A 21,800-nucleotide genomic window follows, 5' to 3' on the forward strand; every position below is an offset into this window, starting at 1 on the left:
GAAGTGCCTGACGCGCCAATCTCCAGGGTAAGACCCCAGCCAGGGGGCCCCTCTACATGCACACCACCACCCCGGGCGCCCCTTTAAGTGCCTGATGCGTCAATCTCCAGAGTAGGACCCCAGCCAGGGGGCCCCTGTATGAGCCTGACGCACTGACAACAGAGGAGCCCAGGCGAGGGAGTCTGCTCAGAGCCTGAATGGGAGGAGCTATGGAGAAGGACTGGCCAGAGACGCCTTTTTATGGCCAGCTACAAGAGGCTCGAAGAAAGACTCTGATGGGGCCAAAACTCCTGCGGCGGAGGCAGGCTGCGTCCCTGCACACTTGGCCGCCAGGGTCCCCGCAGGCCAAGCAGCTGTGCCACCTTCGCGCTTGACTCTCACTGGGCAGAGCTGCCACAGGCAAAAAGTCTTGAGTTGCTACGGTTGTGTCCAGCTCTTTGCGACCCTGTAGACTGTGGCCTGCCAGGCTTCTCTGTCAGGGCAGGGGATTCTCCAAGCAAGACTACTGGAGCATATTGGCCAAAACTGGTTGCCATACCCTTCTAGAGCACTATATTTCCTGCTGCCCTAGCTGCAACTCCCCTGAGAACCTGGTGCTGCCAGAACCCCTGTGACCCAAGTAGCTGCACCACCTCCACACCTGGCCCTCACAGGGCCAAACCCAAGTCCTCCAGGGCAGCCTCAGGAGCAAACCCCAGTGGATGACCCACATGCAGAGGTGGAAATAAAATCACAATTGAAACCCAGGGGCAGTGTGGCTAAGGAAGAAGACCCAAAACTTTCCCACAAGCTGTATAAGCTGCAGATTAAATTCACATGATCAACTAGGCAGACAGACTCTGTGTCTATGGAATATATAAAAGATCATTGCAAGCTCCCACAAAAGCAAACCCGCTAGTTCTGATAGCTGTGGACATCGGAGGCAAGAAGACAGAGGAGGAGGACCAGATTAGAATCTGAGCTGCCCCCGCTGCAGGTCCAGAGATCAGCACAGTGTTGGAGGGCATCCTAGGGAGGGGAGGTGGACTGTGACTCCCAGCGAGGGAAAGGACTCTGACAGCAGTGACTTAAGAAAAACATTTATTATTCTTATGTTTTGACTTGATCTGCAGATTCCTTTGGATTTTTTTTTCTTTTTGTTTTCCTTCCCCCCCGCCTCTGTTGTAGTTGTTGATTTTATTGCCACTATGAAATCTAATTAAGCTTTTGAGTTTTTTTCTCAGTCACATTTTTTACTGCTGGTATAAACCTCTGCCTCTACATTGGGCTTTTGCAGTTCTGTAGAGTTTTCCTTTTTCGCTTTAATTCTAATTTTTTACACCTATTATTATTTTTTAGACATTTATTCCTTTGCTTGCTTTTCCTACTGTTCTTTTCCCCTCACAGTTAATCTTTAATGTATATAAATCTTCTTTATCTACCCATACTTAACTTGCATATCTATTGTTTGTTTCTTTCCTTTCCTTTCAACATATTTGTTAATTTTATTTTCATTGCTTTATTCCCCAATTGGCACCTTGGTCTAGTTTTGTTTTCTAGTTTGTGCTTTAGCTAGTTTTGTTCTGGTAGATATAATTTTTTATTTCCTTTGTTCTCCAGGTCAATCTATTCTACTTTACTTTTGTTGGACTGTTTTGATTTTGCTTACAGGTGTATATGTATATGTGTATATTCAGTCACACTTTTTATTGTTGCTATATGCCTCTGCCTCTACATTGATTGGGCTTTTGCAGTTCTGTGGAGTTTTCCTTTTTTCCCCCTTTTTTCTTTCTTCTTCCATTTTTTTTTCTCCTTTTTACAATTTTAATTTTTAATTTTTCTGGAAAAACCTATTATACTTTTTCTACATTTACTCCTTTGTTTGCCTTCCCTACTGTTCTCTTCCTCTCGCAGTTAATCTTTAATGTATATAAACCTTCTTCGTCTACCTCTATTTAACTTCACATATCTATTCTTTCTTTCTTTCCTTTCCTCTCAACATATTTGTTAGTTTTATTTTCATTGCTTCATTCCCCACTTGGCACCTTGCTTTAGTTTTGTTTTCCAGTCTGTGCTTTAGTTAGTTTTGTTCTTAAATAGTATGTATAATTTTTTATTTACTTTGTTTGCCAGGTCAATCTACTGTACTTTCTTTTTGTTGGACTGTTTTCACTTTGTTCATGGGTGTATATGTATATGTGTACATTCCATTATTTTATTTATTATTTACCTGATTTTGTAACTGCCATTTGTCTGGGGTTCATCTTTGGTTTTGCATTTGGGGATATTTGTTTTAATCTCCCTTAATGCCATAACAAACCACTTGTGGAATCTTCATTCCTTACCAGAGATCAAGCCCTGAGCCTTTGGAGTGGGAGCACTGACTCCAAGACCAAGACTACCAGAGAAGTAACCCTAGGGAGCATCAAATAGTGAGAACTCACACAAAGAAAACCCCTTGAATACAAGACCCAGCATCACCCAACCACCAGTTACACCCTGGTGCAGGATGCCTCATCTAAACAACAAACAAAACCAAAATACAAACCCAATCATCAGCAGACAGGATAACCACCTCACTCAGCCTTGCCCATCAGAGGAAAAACAAACAAAAACTCAGCACAAATCTCACCCTGTACGAAGCTTACACAAACCACTGAACCAACCTTAGGAGGGCAGAAACCAAGAGGAAGAAAGAATCCAACCTTGAAGCCTGGGAAAAGGAGACCTCAAACACAATTAATTAAAAAAAAAATAATGAAAAGGCAGAGAAATGCTACACCAATGAAGGAACAAACTAGAAACACAGAAGTCCAAATAACTGAAGAGGAAACAGGCGAACCACCTGAAAAGGAATTCAGAATGATGATAGTAAAGATCACCAAAAACTCTGGAAACAAAATGGAGAAAACACAAGAATCAGTTAACAAAGACCTAGAAGAATTAAAGAATAAACATACAGAGACAAACAACACTATTACTGAAATTAAAAATATTCTAGAAGGAATCAATAGCAGAATATCTGAAGCAGAAGAACAAATCAGTGAGCTGGAAGATAAAATGGTGGAAATAACTTCAGAAGAGCAGAATAAAGTAAAAAGAATGAAAAGAACTGAGGATGGTCTCAGAGACCTCTGGGACAATATCAAACGCACCAACATTAGAATTATAGGGGTCCCAGAAGAAGGAGAGAAAAAGAAAGGGTATGAGAAAATTTTTGAAGAGATAATAGCTGAAAATTTTCCCAACATGGAAAAGGAAATAGTCAATCAAGTCCAAGAGGCACAAAGAGTCCCATACACAATAAACCAAAGAAGAAACACACCAAGACACATGTTAATCGAACTAACAAAGACTAAACACAAAGAAAGAATATTAATAGGAGCAAGGAAGAAGCAACAAGTGACATACAAGGGAAACACCATATGCTTAACAGCTGATCTTCCAGCAGAAACTCTGCAGGCTGGAAGGGAATGGCAGGATATATTTAAAGTACTGAAAGGGAAAAAATCTACAACCAAGATTACAGTACCCAGCGAGGATCTCATTCAAAATTGATGGAGAAATAAAGTTTTTCAGACAAGCAAAAGTTAACAGCATTATGTACCACCAAACCAGTTTTACAACAAATGTTAAAGGGACTTATATAGCCAAGAAATACAAGAGAAGAAAAAAGATCTACAAAATCAACCCCAAACAATTAAGAAAATGGCAATAGGAACATATATATCAATAATTACTTTAAATGTTCAGTTCAGTTCAGTTGCTCACTCATGTCCGACTCTTTGCGACCCCATGAACCGCAGCACGCCAGGCCTCCCTGTCCATCACCAACTCCCAGAGTCCACCCAAATCCATGTCCATTGAGTTACTTTAAATGTAAATGGATTAAATGTTCCAACCAAAAGACACAGACTGGCTGAATGGACACAAAAATAAGACCCATATATATGCTGTCGACAAGAAACCCACGTCAGACCTCAAGACACATATAGACTGAAAGTGAGAGGATGGAAAAACATACTTCATGCAAATGGGAAGCAAAAGAAAGCTGGAGTAGCAATCCTCATATCAAACAAAATAGACCTTAAAATAAAGAAGATTACAAGAGATAAGGAAGGACACTATATAATGATCAAGGGATCAATCCAAGAGGAAGACATAACAATTGTAAATATCTACGCACCCAATATAGGAGCACCCAATATAGAATGAACCTCAACACGTAAGACAAACACTAACAGACATAAAAGGAGAAATTGACAGTAACACAATAATAGTAGGAGACTTTAATACCCCACTCACACCAATGGACAGATCATCAAATCAGAAAATTAATAAGGAAACACAAGTCTTAAAAGATACATAAGATGAGATGGATCTCATTGATATCTTCAGGATATTCCATCCAAATGCAAAAGAGTACACCTTCTTCTCAAGTACACATGGAACATTCTCCAGGATAGACCACATTTTGGGTCACAAATCAAACCTCAGGAAATTTAAGAAAATTGAAATTGTATTAAGCATCTTCTCTGACCACAACACTATGAGACTAGATACCAATTACAAGAAAAAAACTGTAAGAAACACAAACACATGGATATTGAACAACACTGAAGAAATCAAACGGGAAATAAAAAAATTTCTAGAAACAAATGACAATGAAAACACGACAACTCAAAACCTATGGGATGCAGCAAAAGCAGTTCTAAGACCGAAGTTTATAGCAATACAATCCTACCTCAAGAAACAAGAAAAACACTGAATAGACAACCTAACTTTACACCTAAAACAACTGGAAAAAGAAGAACAAAAAAACCCCAAAATCAGTAGAAGGAAATAAGTCACAAAGATCTGAGCAGAAATAAATGAAAAAGAAATGAAAGAAACAATAGTAAAGATTAAAAAAACTAAAAGCTAGTTCTTTGAGAAGATAAACAAAACTGACAGGCCTTTAGCCAGACTCATCAAGAAAAAAAGAGAGAAGAATCAAATCAACAAAATTAGAAATGAAAAAGGAGAGGTTACAACACACAATGCAGAAATTCAAATAATTTTAAGACACTATTATGAACAACTATATGGCAATAAAATGGATAATCTGGAAGAAATGGACAGATTCTTAGAAAAGTTCAATCTTCCAAGAATGAACCAGGAAGAAATAGAAGTCATGAACAATCCAATTACAAGCACTGAAATTGAAGCTGTGATCAAACATCTCCCCCAAAACAAAAGCTCAGGACCAGATGGCTTCACAGGAGAATTTTATCAAACATTTAGAGAAGAGCTAACGCCTATCCTTCCAAAACTCTTTCAAAAAACTGCAGAGGAAGGAACACTTCCAAACTCATTCTATGAGTCCACCACCACCCTGATATCAAAACTGGACAAAGACAACACAAAAAATGAAAACTACAGGCCAGTATCACTGATGAATATAGATGCAAAAATCCTCAACAAAATTTTAGCAAACAGAATTCAACGACACACAAAAAACACATACATCATGATCAAGTTGAGTGTATTCCAGGAATGCAAGGATTCTTCAATATACGCAAAATCAATGTGATATACCATATTAACAAATTGAAAGATAAAAACCATATAATAATCTCAATAGGTGCAGAAAAAACCTTTTACAAAATTCAAAACCCATTTATGATTAAAACTCTTCAAAAAATGGGCATAGAAGGAACCTACCTCAACATAGTAAAGGACATATATGATAAGGCTACAGCAAACATTATTCTCAATGGTGAAAAACTGAAAGCATTCCCCCAGAAACAAAAGATCAGAAACAAAAGATCAGGAACAAAGGGTGTCCACTTTTACCACTGTTATTCAACATAGTTCTGGAAGTCCTAGCTACAGCAATCAGAGAAGAAAAAGAAATAAAAGGAATCCAGATTGGAAAAGAAGAAGTAAAGCTTTCACTGTTTGCAGATGACATGATACTGTACATAGAAAACTCTAAAGATAATATCAGAAAATTACTAGAGCTACTCAGTGAATTTAGCAAAGCTGCAGGATACGAAATCAATACACAGAAATCACTTGCATTCCTACGTACCAACAACGAAAAATCAGAAAGAGAAATTAAGGAATCGTTCCCATTCACCACTGCAACAAAAAGAAATATCTAGGAATAAACTTACTTAAGGAGACCAAAGAACTGTACACAGAAAGTTATAAGACACTAATGAAAGAAATCAAAGATGACATAAACAGATGAAGAGATATCCCATGTTCCTGGGTAGGAAGAATCAATATTGTGAAAATGACTATAGCACCAAATGCAATCTATAGATTCAATGTGATCCCTATCAAATTTGATGCCTATCAAATGATATTTTTCACAGAACTAAAACAAAAAATTTCCCAATTCATATGGAAACACAAAAGACCCCAAATAGCCAAAGCAGTCTTGAGAAAGAAGAATGGAGCTGGAGGAGTCAACCTTCCTGACTTCAGACTATACTACAAAGCTACAGTCATCAAGACAGTATGGTCCTGGCACAAAACAGAAACACAGACCAATGGAACAGGAGATAAAGCCCCAAAATAAACCCATGTACCTATGGGTACCTTATTTTACAAAGGAGGCAAGAATATACAATGGGGCAAAGACAGCCTCTTCAATAAATCATGCTGGGAAAACTGGACAGCTACATGTAAAAGAATGAAATTAGAACACCTCCTAATACCATACACAAAGATAAACTCAAAATGGAGTAAAGACCTAAATGTAAGACCAGAAACTATAAAACTCTTAGAGGAAAACATAGGCAGAACACTCGATGACATAAATCAAAGCAAGATCCTCTATGATCCACCTCCCAGAGTAATGGAAATAAAAACAATAGTAAACAAGTGGGACCTGATTACACTTAAAAGCTTTTTCACAGGAAAGGAAACTATAAGCAAGGTGAAAAGACAATCCCCAGAATGGGAGAAAACAATAGCAAATAAAACAGCTGACAAAGGATTAATTTCCAAAATATAGAAGCAGCTCATACAACTCAATGCCAGAAAAACAAACAACCCAATCAAAAAGTGGGGAAAAGACTTAAATAGACATTTCTCCAAAGAAGACATACAGATGGCTAACAAACACATGAAAAGATGCTCAACACTGCTCATTATTAGAGAAATACAAACCTAAACTACAATGAGATATCACCTCACACCAGTCAGAATGGCCATCATCAAAAAGTCTACAAACAATAAATGCTGGAGAGGGTGTGGAGAAAAGGGAATGCTCTTGTACTGTTGGTTGAAATGTAAATTGATACAGCCACTCCACTATGGAAGATGGTATGGAGATTCCTTAAAAACTAGGAATAAAACCACCATATGACCCAGCAATCTCCCAAGCATACACCCTGAGGAAACCAAAATTGAAAGAGACACATGTATCCCATTGTTCGTTACAGCACTATTTACAATAGCTAGCACACAGAAGCAACCTAGATGTCTACTGACAGATGAATGGATAAAGAAGTTGTGGTATATATACACAATGGAATATTACTCAGCCATAAAAGGGAATGCATTTGAGTTAGTTCTGATGAGGTGGATGAACCTAGAACCTACTAATATAGAGGGAAGTGAGTCAAAAAGAGAAAAATATCGTATTCTAACTCATATATACAGAATCTAGGAAAATGGTACTTAAGAATTTATTTACAGGGTAGCAATGGAGAAACAGACATAGAGAACAGGCTTATGGACATGGGGAGAGGGAAGGAGAGGGTGAGATGTATGGAAAAGGTAACATGGAAACTTATATTACCATATGTAAAATAGATAGCGAATGGGAATTTGCTATATGGCTCAGGAAACTTAAACAGGGGCTCTGTATCAATCGAGAGGCGTGAGTTGTGGTGGGAGATGGGAGGGAGGATCAAAAGAGAGAGGATATATGTATACCGATGGCTGATTCACGTTGAGATTTGACAGAAAACAAAATTCTGCAAAGCAATTATCCTTCAATAAAAAAAAACTTAAAAAATAACCTGCGCATTAAGCAATGACATGATCTCATTCCCAGATGCTTCCTGGCTTCAGAACTGTTGGAATGTGGAAAATGCCTAAAAATTGAAAAAATGTGGTATAAACTAGGTTTATCTTACAGGAAATTGAAAACTGTTAAATAGCCCAAATACACACACACACACAAAGCACAGCTACAGTACATTTTAAAAGTAGCTTGTAAATGATAACAGTAACTGTAACAATATCTTCTCTGTAACAGGTTCCATATTTATCTAGGAGAAGTTGTAACAACAATAGAAGGGATTCAATTATTTTATTCTGCAGTTTGTAACTAGAAAAACTATGACCAAGAAAAGCTTTTCTTTAAAGCATAAAGCTTCTAGAATTTCAGAAGGCATGTTAAGAGACCACAGAAGTCTCATTCCCATTATCTAAGACGTAACGGCAGAGTAATGGAGAAACCGTGCTTTCCTGGTGGCTCAGCAGTAAAGAATCTGCATGCCAACGCACAGCCTTGGGTTCAATCCCTGGGTCAGGAAGATCCCCTGGAGAAGGAAATGGCAACCCACTCCAATACTCTTGCCTGGCAAATCCTAAGGACAGAGGAGCCTCGAAGGTGACAGTCCATGCGGCTGCAAGAGTCAGATAGGACTCTGGAACTAAATAACAAATAGAGAGCCCAGAGTAGTGTAGAGAACACACTCTTTCAAGATGTCCTGTCTTGGGAAGCCCATATATAGCTTAGGAATGATGGATGAACTGCATGAGGAAAGAGGTGTGGATGATGAAGAGGCCATTAATCCACTTCCTGCTTTAAATTAATCTGCTGTTACCTTGGTTTACAGTGATGATTAATTTTATATATCAGCTTGACTGGCCCACCGATGTCCAGGTTGCTGGTAAAACATTCTTTGTGGTTGTGTTTGTGAAGAGGTCTCTGGGAGATATTAGCATTTGGATCAGTAGACTGAGTAACGATTGCCCTCACCAATGCAGCTGGACATCATCCAATCTAATGAGGGCTTGAATAGCACAGAAAGGCAGAGGAAGGGTGAATATACTCTCTACCTGAGATGTGACCACCACCCTCGATTCTCAGGCCTGTGAACTCTGACTGAATTGAGTTACCAGCCTTCCTAGTTCTTCAGCTTGCAGAGAGCAGACTTAGGACTTTACAGTCTCCATAACTGCACGAGCCAATTCCTATCATAAAACTCCTCCTATGGAAATACATGGTTCTGTTTCTCTGGAAAACCCTGATTAATACACTTGAAAATAAGAAAATATTCAAGGTAACAAAAGAGCAGTTAAAAACTATGGGTCTGTACCAGCCCCTGATTCATTCAATTACCATTAGACTATCTTCCCATGCAACCCCACTCCCTGTTTTTGCCATCCCCTTCTGGAGATGGAATGCGGTGTCAGCTCAACTCCCTGCTAGGAAGATTAGCTGAGAAACTTCAATGAGTAGGAAAAGTTTTAGAACCTACAAGCTACTGCTGCCAGGGATGGGGTATTTAAATGCCAACTTCACACATTTTGTATTACCTTGGATTATTTCACTGTAGAAGGTAAAGTGGACATTTACTTTTGGCAACCAGGCATCCACCTCCTACATTTCTGCTACTGAAAACCCCCTTCTGCACACTTTATCCATGTAGTTTCAATGGGGCTGACAAGCCCCAAGGGGGGCATATGATTCAGGCTTAACTGGAACTTCACATCCTCTTTCCTCAGAGCTGTGTTCCAAGACAGGCAAGTGGCCCAACCAGAAGTAATTCTGGGACTTTTGCTGGGACTGGGGAAAGGTCGAAAGAAATGGAGACTCTCTGTTTTCTCTTTGGCCTCTAAGGTGTTTGCCACCACGGGCAATCATTGTGCCATCACATGGACCTAAACACGGTTTACAGGTCCAAGGAGAAGGGGGTGAGAGGATGGGAGGGAGTCAGAAAAAGGGAGCAAATCTCGATGACAGTTTTTGAACACCTCAGTCAGACTGCGTCATACCTACAGATAAGATACCTTCTGGACTTTCCAGTTACATGGACTAATAGAAGTTCACTTCTTACTTCAAACCTGAGCTGGATTTTTTTGTAAATAAAATATTTCTAAAAAGGTATCACATGATTATCTCACTAAATGTAGAAAACATACTTGACAGAATCTAACATTCTTTCATAAAAATTCTTTTAAAAAACTAGGTATAATGGGAACTCCTTCAACCTGATAAAGATATCTACAAAGACCCAAGGCTAACATTATGTTAGTCTCTCAGTCTTGTCCGATTCTGTGATCCCATGGACTGTAGCCCACCAGGCTCCTCTGTTCATGGGATTCTTCAGACAAGAATACTGGAGAAGGTTGCCATTCCCTTCTCTAGGGGATCTTCTTGACCCAGGGATTGAACCCAGGTCTCCCGCATTGCAGGCAGATTCTTTACTGTCTGAGCCATCAAAGACCAGATGCTTTTTCCATGAAATCAGGAATAAGACAAAGATGCTTACTCTCACCACTTCTAAGCAACACTGTATTGGAGGTTCTAGCCAGGGCAATTAGAGTACAGAATTATACAAAAAGCATTTAGACTGGAGAGGAAGAAACAAATCTATCTCTGTTCTCAGACATGCTAATGTATATATATATTTTTTTTTTTTAAAAAGGAATCACTTTAAAAACTATCACAATGAGTTTGGCAAAGTTGCAAGATTTAAGACCAATATACATATATCAAGTGTATTTCTATACGATTACAATGAACAATCTGAAGATAAAAGTAGGAAAATAATTTCACTTACAATAGTATCAAAAAGAACAAAACAGGAATAAACTTGACAAAAGAAGTATAAAACTAATACTCTGAAAACTACAAAACATTATCCAAAGAAACTAAAAATTTGAAGATCATTATTGCAAAACTGTTATCGGCTTTTTTTTCTCTCACATAGTGCAAATGTCTTTTTATGTTTAATTGACAGTAATTATTTGCACAATTCATTTTTCAGTTCAAGTAACACTGAATGGTATATATATTTTTTCAACGAGAACAATTTTTCTTTAAAAATATGCACTTATATTTGGATATAAAAGGGCATAGCTCAAGTTAATTCTGCACTATAACTATATATTCCTTTTTTATTTCATAATAGCCAACATTTTTAAATCAAAATTTTTAGCGATCTCCTTATTTCTTTAAAATCCAAATCAAACAAATGATTACTTGTGAGTCAAACACACATCTGACAAAAACACACTGTAGTTTCCCTTATTTTTTACTCAGCAGTCTTGTGACGAATAGTTCATCCAAACATATCACTCAAAAAAAATTAAAAAATTAAAAACTGCACTCCATTAAAGACTTAAATTAAAAAAAAAAGACTTAAATTTTTTAGTATTTTAAAATTTATGCATAGTGAAATTTCTTCTTTGGTTAATGGTTCTGTGTTTCAATAAACACATAGTCCTCTAACAACTCAAGATACAGAAAAATTCCATTATCCTCCTTTTGTACTACTCGCTTTTCGTCAAGCCCTTCCCCCAATCCTTTACCCCTGGCCAACCACTGTTATGTTTTCAATTTAAATTGAAAATATTCTCTAATTTTCTTGGAGACTTCTTTGACCCATAGGTTATTTTGATGTATTACTGTTTAATTTCCTAATGTTTGGGGAGTTCCTACATCTTTTTGTTATTTCTTGTTTACTTTCGGTAAAGACACATAACATTATTTTAAACTGGGCAAGGTTTCTACTATACCCTAGAGACTCCCTACAACACCAATTGGAAACTCGCAGGCTTGGTTTGGTTTGATAATCTAACACTAACAGCACCCCAGTATATCCTCCTGCTCCCAGAAAAGAACCCTCCTTTTTAGTCCTGCTGGTTTCTTCACTGAGGGTCTCTTCTGTTCTCTCACATGTACTCCTGTCCAAGCCGATCCCACCAACTCTTTGGTCCCTCTTTTTCTGTGAAGCTTTCCCTGAGGGTGATCGGTAGCATCCAAGGGACCAGCTATATGCAATGTGGTCGCTCTAAGCCTTGTAAAGCCACAGCCTCAGAATAACCACATAAAAGCTTAAAGGTCAAAATCACAAATTTAGCAGGAAGGGTATTTTCACCACCCGTCGGTCCCTTCTTTTCTGTGAAATTTTCCCTGAAAGTGATCGGTAACATATAACTATTCCAAGGGACCAGCCACATGCAATGTGGTCCCTCCCTCTAAGGCCTGTCAAGCCACAGCCTCAGAATAACCATATAAAAGCTTAAAGGGCAAAATCACAAATTTAGCTGGAAGGGCATTTTCACAGTCGAGAAAGATTTTCACTAGACCATGATCTTGGGGCTTCCCTGGTAGTTCAGATGGTAAAGAATCCACCTACAATGCCTAAGACCTGCTGGGTTTGATTTCTGGGTTGGGAAGATCCACTGGAGGAGGGCAAAACATATATGAACAAGTGTCACCGTTTACCTGGGGGGATAAGCAAAATTGAGCTTTTTGGCTCAATTCTAAATAAGATGAAAGGGTAACAGGAAGTGGTAAGGATTAAACACTGAGTACACTCTGAGAACAATGGCCCCCAGGCTTCTTCCATCCATAAACCACTTCAATCACATAATACTCCATGGATCACTCTTAGTATATCCAATCACATCACACATCCAAATCAAGGGGAAGAGAGATATTGCTTCTGGTAGAGTACTAATGAGGCAACAGTTTCACATCTCTTATGTTCCTTAACAAATTTTTAATTAATTTTCGCTGGGAGCAAAAGTACAGAGACAAGTGTTACACAGAATCGTGTGATCTGCAATAATCATTCATCCACAAGGATGACTATCATAGGACTGCAGAGTCATCCAAAATTCCGATGGTTTATTTGAATCTTTTCCTTTATAATTTATACCTCTCCAACTTCCAAAAGAACGATTTAAGGAATTCAGGATACATACACTCTCAGAAACCATGAGAAACCACAATTTTCACACAGGCAATATAAACTGATTTTTTCCTGGCATCATTAATCAAAACTACTATCCAATTAACCTACCCTTAAGTGAACTAGGTACTAAGCAGGTTCATATATGCTATCCATTTCATCCTTATAACAAACCTAGTATGGCTATTACTCTTGCTGTCACAAAGCTGAAGCTCATGGAGATTAAGAAGAGCTAAAACTATTAAAAAAAAAAAAAAGAAAACTTCTAGAAAAAAAAATAGGACCTAGGGTTAGGCAAAGTGCTAAGATTTGACACTAAAAGCACAGACAATAAACAAAAAAATTGATAAATATCAAAATTAAAAAATGTTGTGCTGCAAATGATACCATAAGGAAGTGAAAGACAATCTACAGAACAGGAAAATATATTTGCAAATAATATATGTGATAAGGAACTTGTATCTAGAATAAAGAACCCTAACAATTCCATAATGAAAAAATAAATAACCCAATTAAGAAATGGGCAAAGGATATGAACAGACATTTCTCCAAAGAAGATATACAAATGGCTAAATAAGCACATGAAATGATGAGCCACATTATTAGTCACTGGGGAAATATAAATCAAACCACACTGATAAATCACTTCACACTCATTAGGATGGAAATGAGACAGACAATAACAAGTATTGGTGAGGATGTGAAGAAATAAGAACCTTCTTTCTTTTTTTTATTTTTTTATTTATTTATTTTTTAAGAACCTTCTTTCATTACTAACAAGAGTATAAAATGGAGAAGCCACTTTGGAAAAGTTTAGCAGTTCCCCAAACTGTTAAAGTGTTACCACATGATCCAACAATTCTACTCCTTTGATTAATGTTCAAGAGAAATGAAAACACATCCACACAAAAATCTGACACAAATGTTCACAGCACCATTACTCATATTAACCAAAAAAACGAGCAATCCAAATGTTCATCAATGGATGAGTGGATAATCAAAATGATATTTCCATATAGTAGAGTATTATTTCTTAATAAAAAGGAATAAAGTACTGATGCATGCCACAACATTGATGAAACCTAGCAAAAAAAATTATGCTAGGTAAAGGAAGACCACATAATGTATGATTCCACTTACTGCATTTATATGAAATGTCTGGAATTGACAAATTTATACAGACAGGCAAATGTATACAACCTTCGTGGCTGCCAAGGACAAGAGGGGGTGGGGTGGGAACGGTCGCTAATAGGTATTTCTCTTCAGGGTAAGGCAAATGTTTTAAAATTGATTGTGGTGATGGTTGTACTCTGTGAATATATTAAAAAACACTGATGAGTATACTTTAAATGGGTGAAATTGATGATAGATTAATTAATTACTACCTTGGTAAAGATATTTAAAAATAATTACAATGAAAAAGCTTGACTAGTGGTTGTGAGCCCATGCTCTGGATCACTCACATTCCAGATGACTTCTTAGTACTGTCTACCCAGCACAAACATATATGGACAAGAGTCACCCTCTAGCTGGGGGGATAAGCAGAACTATAGCACCTCCTCAGACAATCATCTGGTGAGCATGATGCAAGCTTCTGTTATTTTTGGAATGCAGTACTGCAATATGCTTGTGCTGTAATGCACCGAAGGGGCCCAAGAAGCCTGCAGCTGGCTAGAGCTCATGACAGCAGCCCTCCTGTGTGCTGAGTGGGCAGGAAAGCGAACTAAAACTGAAAGCAGCAAGCACAGAGCACAGTTCTGAAAATTTCTTAGTGACAAAACACATGCACAACACCAGGCACAGTCCTCCTTGCTCCCAAACTCCTCCCCACCACCCATTCCCAAATAAAGTCTGCTATTCTAGGTCAACATACTTTAAATATAGGTACATTATGAATCAGCTAGAATTATATAATGACCAAGCAGGAAGGACCTTTACAAGTATTATGTAATGAATGGAGCACAGACGCTGGAGTCACTTACTAACTCTGTAACCTTGGGCCAGTTCCTTCCCCCATCTTTCTCTGCCTCAATGTCTTCATCTGGAAACAATAAAGTCAACTGCTTCCTAAAATTGCTGCAAAGATTAAGTAACTTAATCTGTGCAAAATGTTTAGAATAGTGTCTGGAACATCAGAAATGTTTAAGTCTTTTTACTATTGTTACAATTATTAATGGGTGAATCTCATCACTCTTACGGAGGAAGATATTAAAGCTCAGAATGATAAAGTGACTTTGCACCGGGCAGTGACAGAGCTGGCACCAGACTTGAGGTTTCTCTGACTCCTCAACTGGTGTTCTACTATGGAGCATTAACGAATAACCAAGCAGGTATAATATCCCTCGACTAACGTTTAGGGCTTGAAAGACACAAATAACAAACTCACAGTGGCCTAGCGTTATGTCTCACACAATAGAGATGTTTGTGAAATGTTTAATCCATTCCCTTTCCATTTCAGGTTTAATCCTCTAATATGTGAAGATAGGGCTGGACACTAAATCCCAGAATATCCAATGTTCTCCTGCTCAAAATTGGGTAGCTCAAGAATGTTAGAGAAAATACACAGACACGCCTTTTCTTTTCCTTTTCTCCTTTTCTCTGATGGAGCACAGGGTACTTGAGTGTGCCTAATATATTAGGGAAAAGAGACTTTTCTCTTTCTGTATTTTAGCAGTACACTCATGCAAGCAATTAAGATACAGCTATTCTCAGGTCTTCATGGACGTTTACAACTTTCAGTAACTGAAACCTAAACAGTTTAATTCAAGAGGCGAGAGAAGCTCACAAAATAACTACAGTATTTGGCAAAATACAACAAATGTAGCCAAAGTAAGCTTTTAAACAATCTCATCATTTCTTTCTTACACAAGCACACTTGCACATGTGCACGCGCGCACACACACACACACGTGCATGAACAATCACTCTGCAGTGCTTAAACCAGCCTATGAGGACGTGCAATTTCAGGCCTGCCCCCCATCTCCACAGTCTTGTTGGAGCCTCTTCTCAACTCTCCAGACTTTTGGGTCTTCTTTCCTTAAACTCACCAGTCTTTATCCAGCTTTACGGCCTTCATACTGATATTCTCTGTGCCTAAAAAGTTTCCACTTACAGCCTCCAACTGCACCTCTGCCTTGGCCTCACCACCTACTCAGCTTTTATTTATCCGTCAGGCTCTGCTTAGATAATTTCCTAAAAGAAGTCTTCCCCAATGACCCAGACATGCCTCTCCCTTCCTCCCCTCTCAAATCACACACACTTGAGCACCTGCTTCTAACCACTTATCCAATGAACGCCTGTCTCCCCCCACCAGACTCTAAGTTTAAGGCAGGAACAGTGTCTGTCTCAACACTGCTTGCCCTGTGCCCAGAACAGGGCCCAGCACACAGCAGCTGGTGAACGAAATTAACAACATCCTCCAAGGATTCAAAGGACCGGGTGATAAACTGATTTGCTAATTCTCCACTCAGATTTGGAGACAAGGCACCCCGTATCAAGCTGTAGATATGACAGAAATACACAAATGGGTTAAATACTCTCTTTGAAGAAAAACTCAAAATGAACAAAAACTTAGACAGATATTACATGTATTTTTAAATTACTATGTGCAAAACCATAAGAAAAAAATGTTACTTTAAAAAAAAAGCTTCAGGAAAAGAAAATTAATGGTGTCTCCATTAGCGCTTGTCATTAACACTCAACACTATCCGCTTTTGGAGAGACTAACTGGCACAGGCTAGGGAAAGAAACTAGGATGCATGTGCTTCGCCTAGGTTGTTACCATTCCTTTCCAGAGTAAATACATCTCCTGAGGAAACAGAATGCACTGGACAGTAATTTTAAATATACCTAGGGAAGGCTTCCCAGGTAGCCCAGTGGTAAAGAATTCGCCTGCCAACTCAGGAGACGTGAGTGAGAGACGCGGTTTTGATCCTGGGACCAGGAAGATCCTCTGGAGTAGGAAACGGCAACCCACTTCAGTATGCTTCCCTGGAAAATTACATGGACAGAGGAGCCTGGGAGGCTACAGTCTATGGGGCTGCAAAGACACAACTGAGTGTGTGCACACACGCACGCACGCACATACATACCCAGAAAAAGTCCCCCATGGTGTGATGGGCTTTTATGCACACTGTGTCCACAATGAGGTGGCTTGTAGGCCAGGGGAACAAGCAGAATAAAGTAAAGCCAGCCACTGGCAATGGCTCCAATGTTTTGTTTCTTTAGGGCTTCCACCATGAGGGCATCACTCACAAAATTAACTTCTCTCACTCGGGGCAGAAAAAAGTAGACGTTTTCCAACAGAACAGATGGTACAGGAACCATATGATAAAGATTCCAAAGATCCTTCCAGAGACATTTAGCTTTTTTGAAGAATACATAAAGACAGTCAGGGAGAAAAAGGCATTTCATGAGCAGGGAGTAGGTACAGTAACAACAGACTAAACTTGGTAAAAGAGGTAAACTTGGAGAAAAGCAAGAAAGGAGAGGGGGGAAAAGACGGCAAAGAGAGATGGAAAAAAAAAGAAGAGCACTGAGGATCAAAGAAATAAGTTAAAAGGCATGTGTGATGGAAAGGGGTTAAAGAACCAAGACCAGTGACTAAATTTCACTCAGGGGCATAAGATCCTACATCTCAGAGCTTAGAGATACCTCTGAGGCAAATCACTTGATCAAACATCCTCCTTAACAGGCAGCCAAACCCAGTCATGAGGTATCTACATCTAATATATCAAATGAAGATCCTTGAAGCAAAGAGCAAGTCTTCTAAAACACTTCTCCTCACTCAGTTTCTACTAATGATCAAAAGAAAAATAAACAGAATTTACTTGTAATCACACTATGCATAGGGAAGAGATTCTGGGTACCCCCAACAGGCACCCTTTCAGCTGTGCTTTATAACCTCATCAAAGTCACTACTGCCAACTGATCCTCCCAGACACAAACGTCCTTAAAACACCCCAGAGAATCATACTACAACCCTAAAAAAAAAAAATCCTAGGCTCCACAGGATGGGAAAATACACCTCCACCACTTAAGAATCCCTGGGAATATTTCTCATTTCAAATACATTGCTGTTAAAACTCTAAGAGCCTGCCTACCTCATTTTCCTTAATAAAAAGTTTAATTTCAAAAAAGTGCCTAGCACAGTTTCCAGCGCACAGAAGGCTTTTATTTATATACTCATTTATGAAAATGCTCCTTCTGAATCATATTCACAGCTGAAAAATAGTTATGACCTTCTCAAGATATGAAGTACTTCCATAAATTGGAAAGGGGGTGGGGTACTATTTTTAAGCCATTCTGTTCAGCAGGGCAAAAAAAGAGCTGCTAATATTTGCATCCTATTTTACGGTCATTTCCGAGTCTGTAAAACAAAAAGAAATGTTCGGTGAGAAAACCAAAAACGTGCATACTTTGGAGCTGAGACTCAGATATCCTGGTCTGCACTCAAATAACTCTGCAAGTGATGAAAGAAAAGTGCCGTACCTGGGGACTTTGAAAAAGAACCTTTGACCTCTGCTCGCATTCATATGAAACCTTCCCGAGACCAGCTCCTTCGCCAGAATTCGAGACTCCCAGAGGACCCCACAGCCGGAATCAGCATTTCCCTCCCGCTGACACCGAGGACATCGTGTCTTTCAAGTCACCCCAAATCTCAGGATTCGGAAGTGAGGAGAGCTGCGGCTCACACCCAGCCCCAACAGGGGGCTGTGTCTGTACCGCACGGGAGACAGAGAACTGCTGTAGAGAAACATTCCCGGTCCACGCAGGCCTCTCTGGTCTCAGGAGAGACCGTGACCCCGACACCCAAGAGGCGAGTCCGGACGCCGCCCTCCCTCGGCTCAGACAAAGGACCGGAACCCTGGCACGCCCCCCACTCACCGCTCAGATAGTTGGTCCACTTATACAGCACCCCCTCCATGGCGCCCGCGACCACCTCGCCCTCGCCCGCCGGCCCCGTCACTGCTGCAGGCTCCAGGAGGCGAGAAGCACCGGCAGCAGGGCCATCGCCCGGCGCTGCCGAGCCGGCCACTCCCGGCGCCCAGGCCCAGTGCGGGGACGCCCCACGGGCCTCACATCCTGGGCCCGGGGGCGGGGTCACTGCGGCGGCCTCCGCACGTGAGAACGCGGCCGGCCGGTGGTCCCAGGCGCCGCAGGCGGCGCGCTGTCCTCAAGGAGGCCAAGGTCCTGGGTGGGTCCGAGGGGCGACTGAAGTCACCAAAGTGTCGCGAGTGAAGTAGCCGGTCGCTGGCCGCGCCACGGCGCGCTACCTGAGTGCTCGACCCACCGGGCTCAGGGCCCGCTCGCGCATGCCCAGTGCACCGCCTGCGCGCCGGTTCCTAAAATCCACTCCGGAGTTTAGCTGAGATACCGGCGTGGCTGACCTAGTGAAAGAGGCCCGCAGGGAAAATGAGTCCTGGGACTAGAGGGAGGGTGAGAAGGGAGTAGGGAGGCCTCTGGGACAAAGGGGAACACAGTCTTGACTCTACGGTACCAGGTACCATAGATGGGTTCCACCTCCCGAAATTTGGGAGCCACCGTGGCCCCTTAGGGTGCCCGCTGGATTCTAGTCTTCAGAGCCTCTTATTTCAAGGCTAATTGATCCTACACACTTCAAGGCTATTGAGGGGGTACCCAACCATAGGGCATAAGGAGATGATGGGAATTTCACTATAGAATACTGTGAGTGACCAGGGAGCACAAACAGATGTTTAAACTCTAAAACGCCCGCTGCACGAAGTGTGGGCCGTGCACAGCCGCACTGAAGGCCCCTAGGAACTTGACTGAATGTAGGATCTTAATGCAAGGCGGCAAACTCCTGAAGGAGATCTCTAGGGGGGATTCCCATGCATATTAAAGTGTGAGAAAAAAAAAAAGTGTGAGAAAGTTCTGTGCTAAGGATATTTGACTAAGGAAAATGTTAACTATAGATTCTGTGGTAAAAGCAGGTTACAAAACAGTGTACAGTAGGATCCTAATTATTTTAGGCATATGTCACAAAACCATGTGCCAAAATGTTGATGACTATTTCTGCATGGTGGCATTACAGATTTTTTCTTTTTCTTTAGTGTAATCTAAAGAATTAAATAAAATCTTTTATTTGCAAAATCTGTTGCCAGAGTCCACAAATAAAAACAGAAAAATTAATTTGCTATTTATCTGAAATTCAAATTTAATTAGGCTCCTGTATTTTTTTTTTAATTATTTGTTTTTAATGGGAGGATACTTGCTTTATAATGCTGTTTTGGTTTCTGCTATACATCAAAATTAATAAGCCATAGGTATAAAGGAGATCAGTCCTGGGTGTTCATTGGAAGGACTGATGCTGAAGCTGAAACTCCAATACTTTGGTCACCTCATGTGAAGAGTTGACTCATTGGAAAAGACCCTGATGCTGGGAGGGATTGGGGGCAGGAGGAGAAGGGGACCACAGAGGATGAGATGTCTGGATGGCATCACAGACTCGATGGACATGAGTTTGAGTAAACTCTGGGAGTTGGTGATGGAAAGGGAGGCCTGGCGAGCTGCAATTCATGGGGTCGAAAAGAGTCGGACACGACTGAGCGACTGAACTGAGCTGATACACATATCCCCTCCCTCTTGAACCTCTCTCTCCCACCTCCCACCCCATCCCACAGATGGGTTGTCACAGAGCACTATGCTGTGACTCCTGTATTTTAACTGGAAACTCGAATGTTTTCCAGTTTCTTCCAAGTCAGCTTCAATGAACAAGTATTGCTTTTGAAATTATGCAAAAAATGTAAAACAAAAATCTTTAAACTTAGCCTGTGTAATTCATAACCGTGATTACTATTTCTACTTTAAAACAGAGGTCTGTACATCCTTATCCTTGATAGAGGCTATTATTGACCCTCTACACTTTCGTTGTCCAGTGGCCAAGTTGTGTCCGACTCTTCGGGACTCCATGGACTGTAGCACACCAGGCTTCCCTATCCCTCACCATATTCCAGAGTTTGCCCAAGTTCATGTCCATTGAATCGATGATGCCATCCAACCATCTCATCCTTTGTCGCCCTCTTCTGCCTTCAATCTTTCCCAGCAGCAGGGTCTTCTCTCGTTATTGACCCTCTACACTAAGGTCATCTAAAATTATTTGTGATCATAATATTGTGCGGTGTTGTAGAATGAATCAGAAGATGGTTCGATGATGGAGCTCAACAGCTTTTGGGGCTCAATAACCTTAAGCAGGACACTTAACCTCTCCTAGCCAAAATATTAACTTATCTTTTAGAAAGTTTAGAGGGATAAAAGAACTTGCCTTACCCACAGAGTAGTGAGGTTCACGAAGAACCGGAAAGCACTTTAAAACCTAAATCACTGTTAACATGCCTGCGTGCCCAGTCACCTGAGTCTCTGCGATTCCATGAACTGTAGCCCACCAGGCTCCTCTGCTCATGGAATTTTCCAGGCAAGAATACTGGAGTGGGTTGCCATTTCCTACTCCAGGGGATTTTTTCCCAACCAGGAATTGAACCCGAGTCTCCAGCGTCTCCTCCACTGGCAGGCAGATTCTTTACCACTGCTCCACCTCGGAAGCCCACTTACCATACTTTTGGGTGTGCGGGGGTTTGGGGGGAAGGGGGCGGGTTCTCTCACCAACCGTGAGACGAAAGGAGTCTTTCCAGAGACCTGTGCCATTTCCCCTGGACCCAGGACTTCACACCCCTGCGGATTCTTTACACCTCTGAATCTGTCTGAGGTTTCCGGTTAGCTTTGCTCCCCACCCCTCTCTCCAATTCCTGAACTGTGGAATTCTGTAATCCCCGGCCTTCAGGACCACTCCGGGTGGTTTGCTACTGCGCTACCTCCCCTCAGCGGAACTGCAAATTGCAATACTGTGACACCATTGGCTTAAGACGCTCC

The 21,800-nt window shown here is 40.6% G+C and overlaps 1 protein-coding gene across 5 annotated transcripts in view; it reads right to left on the bottom strand.

Moving 5' to 3' along the window:
• Positions 1 to 21,694, bottom strand: part of PLEKHA8 (pleckstrin homology domain containing A8) — a 68,158-nt gene extending 46,464 nt beyond the window's left edge. For 2 of the 5 annotated variants that reach the window (XM_043463297.1, XM_043463293.1), the window contains exons 1-2: positions 21,534 to 21,694; positions 18,798 to 19,300 (exon numbers count right to left, since the gene is read on the bottom strand). In XM_043463297.1, coding sequence (XP_043319232.1) covers positions 18,798 to 18,837 — 40 coding nt within the window. In that variant the 5' untranslated portion in view covers positions 18,838 to 19,300; positions 21,534 to 21,694. The remainder of the gene's footprint in view (positions 1 to 18,797; positions 19,301 to 21,533) is intronic. The other 3 variants (XM_043463296.1, XM_043463294.1, XM_043463295.1) reach the window with 3 other exon arrangements.
• Between the last annotated feature and the right edge of the window lie 106 nt (positions 21,695 to 21,800).

Source organism: Cervus canadensis, chromosome 3, assembly GCF_019320065.1.
Source record: "Cervus canadensis isolate Bull #8, Minnesota chromosome 3, ASM1932006v1, whole genome shotgun sequence".
Lineage (NCBI taxonomy): Eukaryota > Metazoa > Chordata > Mammalia > Artiodactyla > Cervidae > Cervus > Cervus canadensis.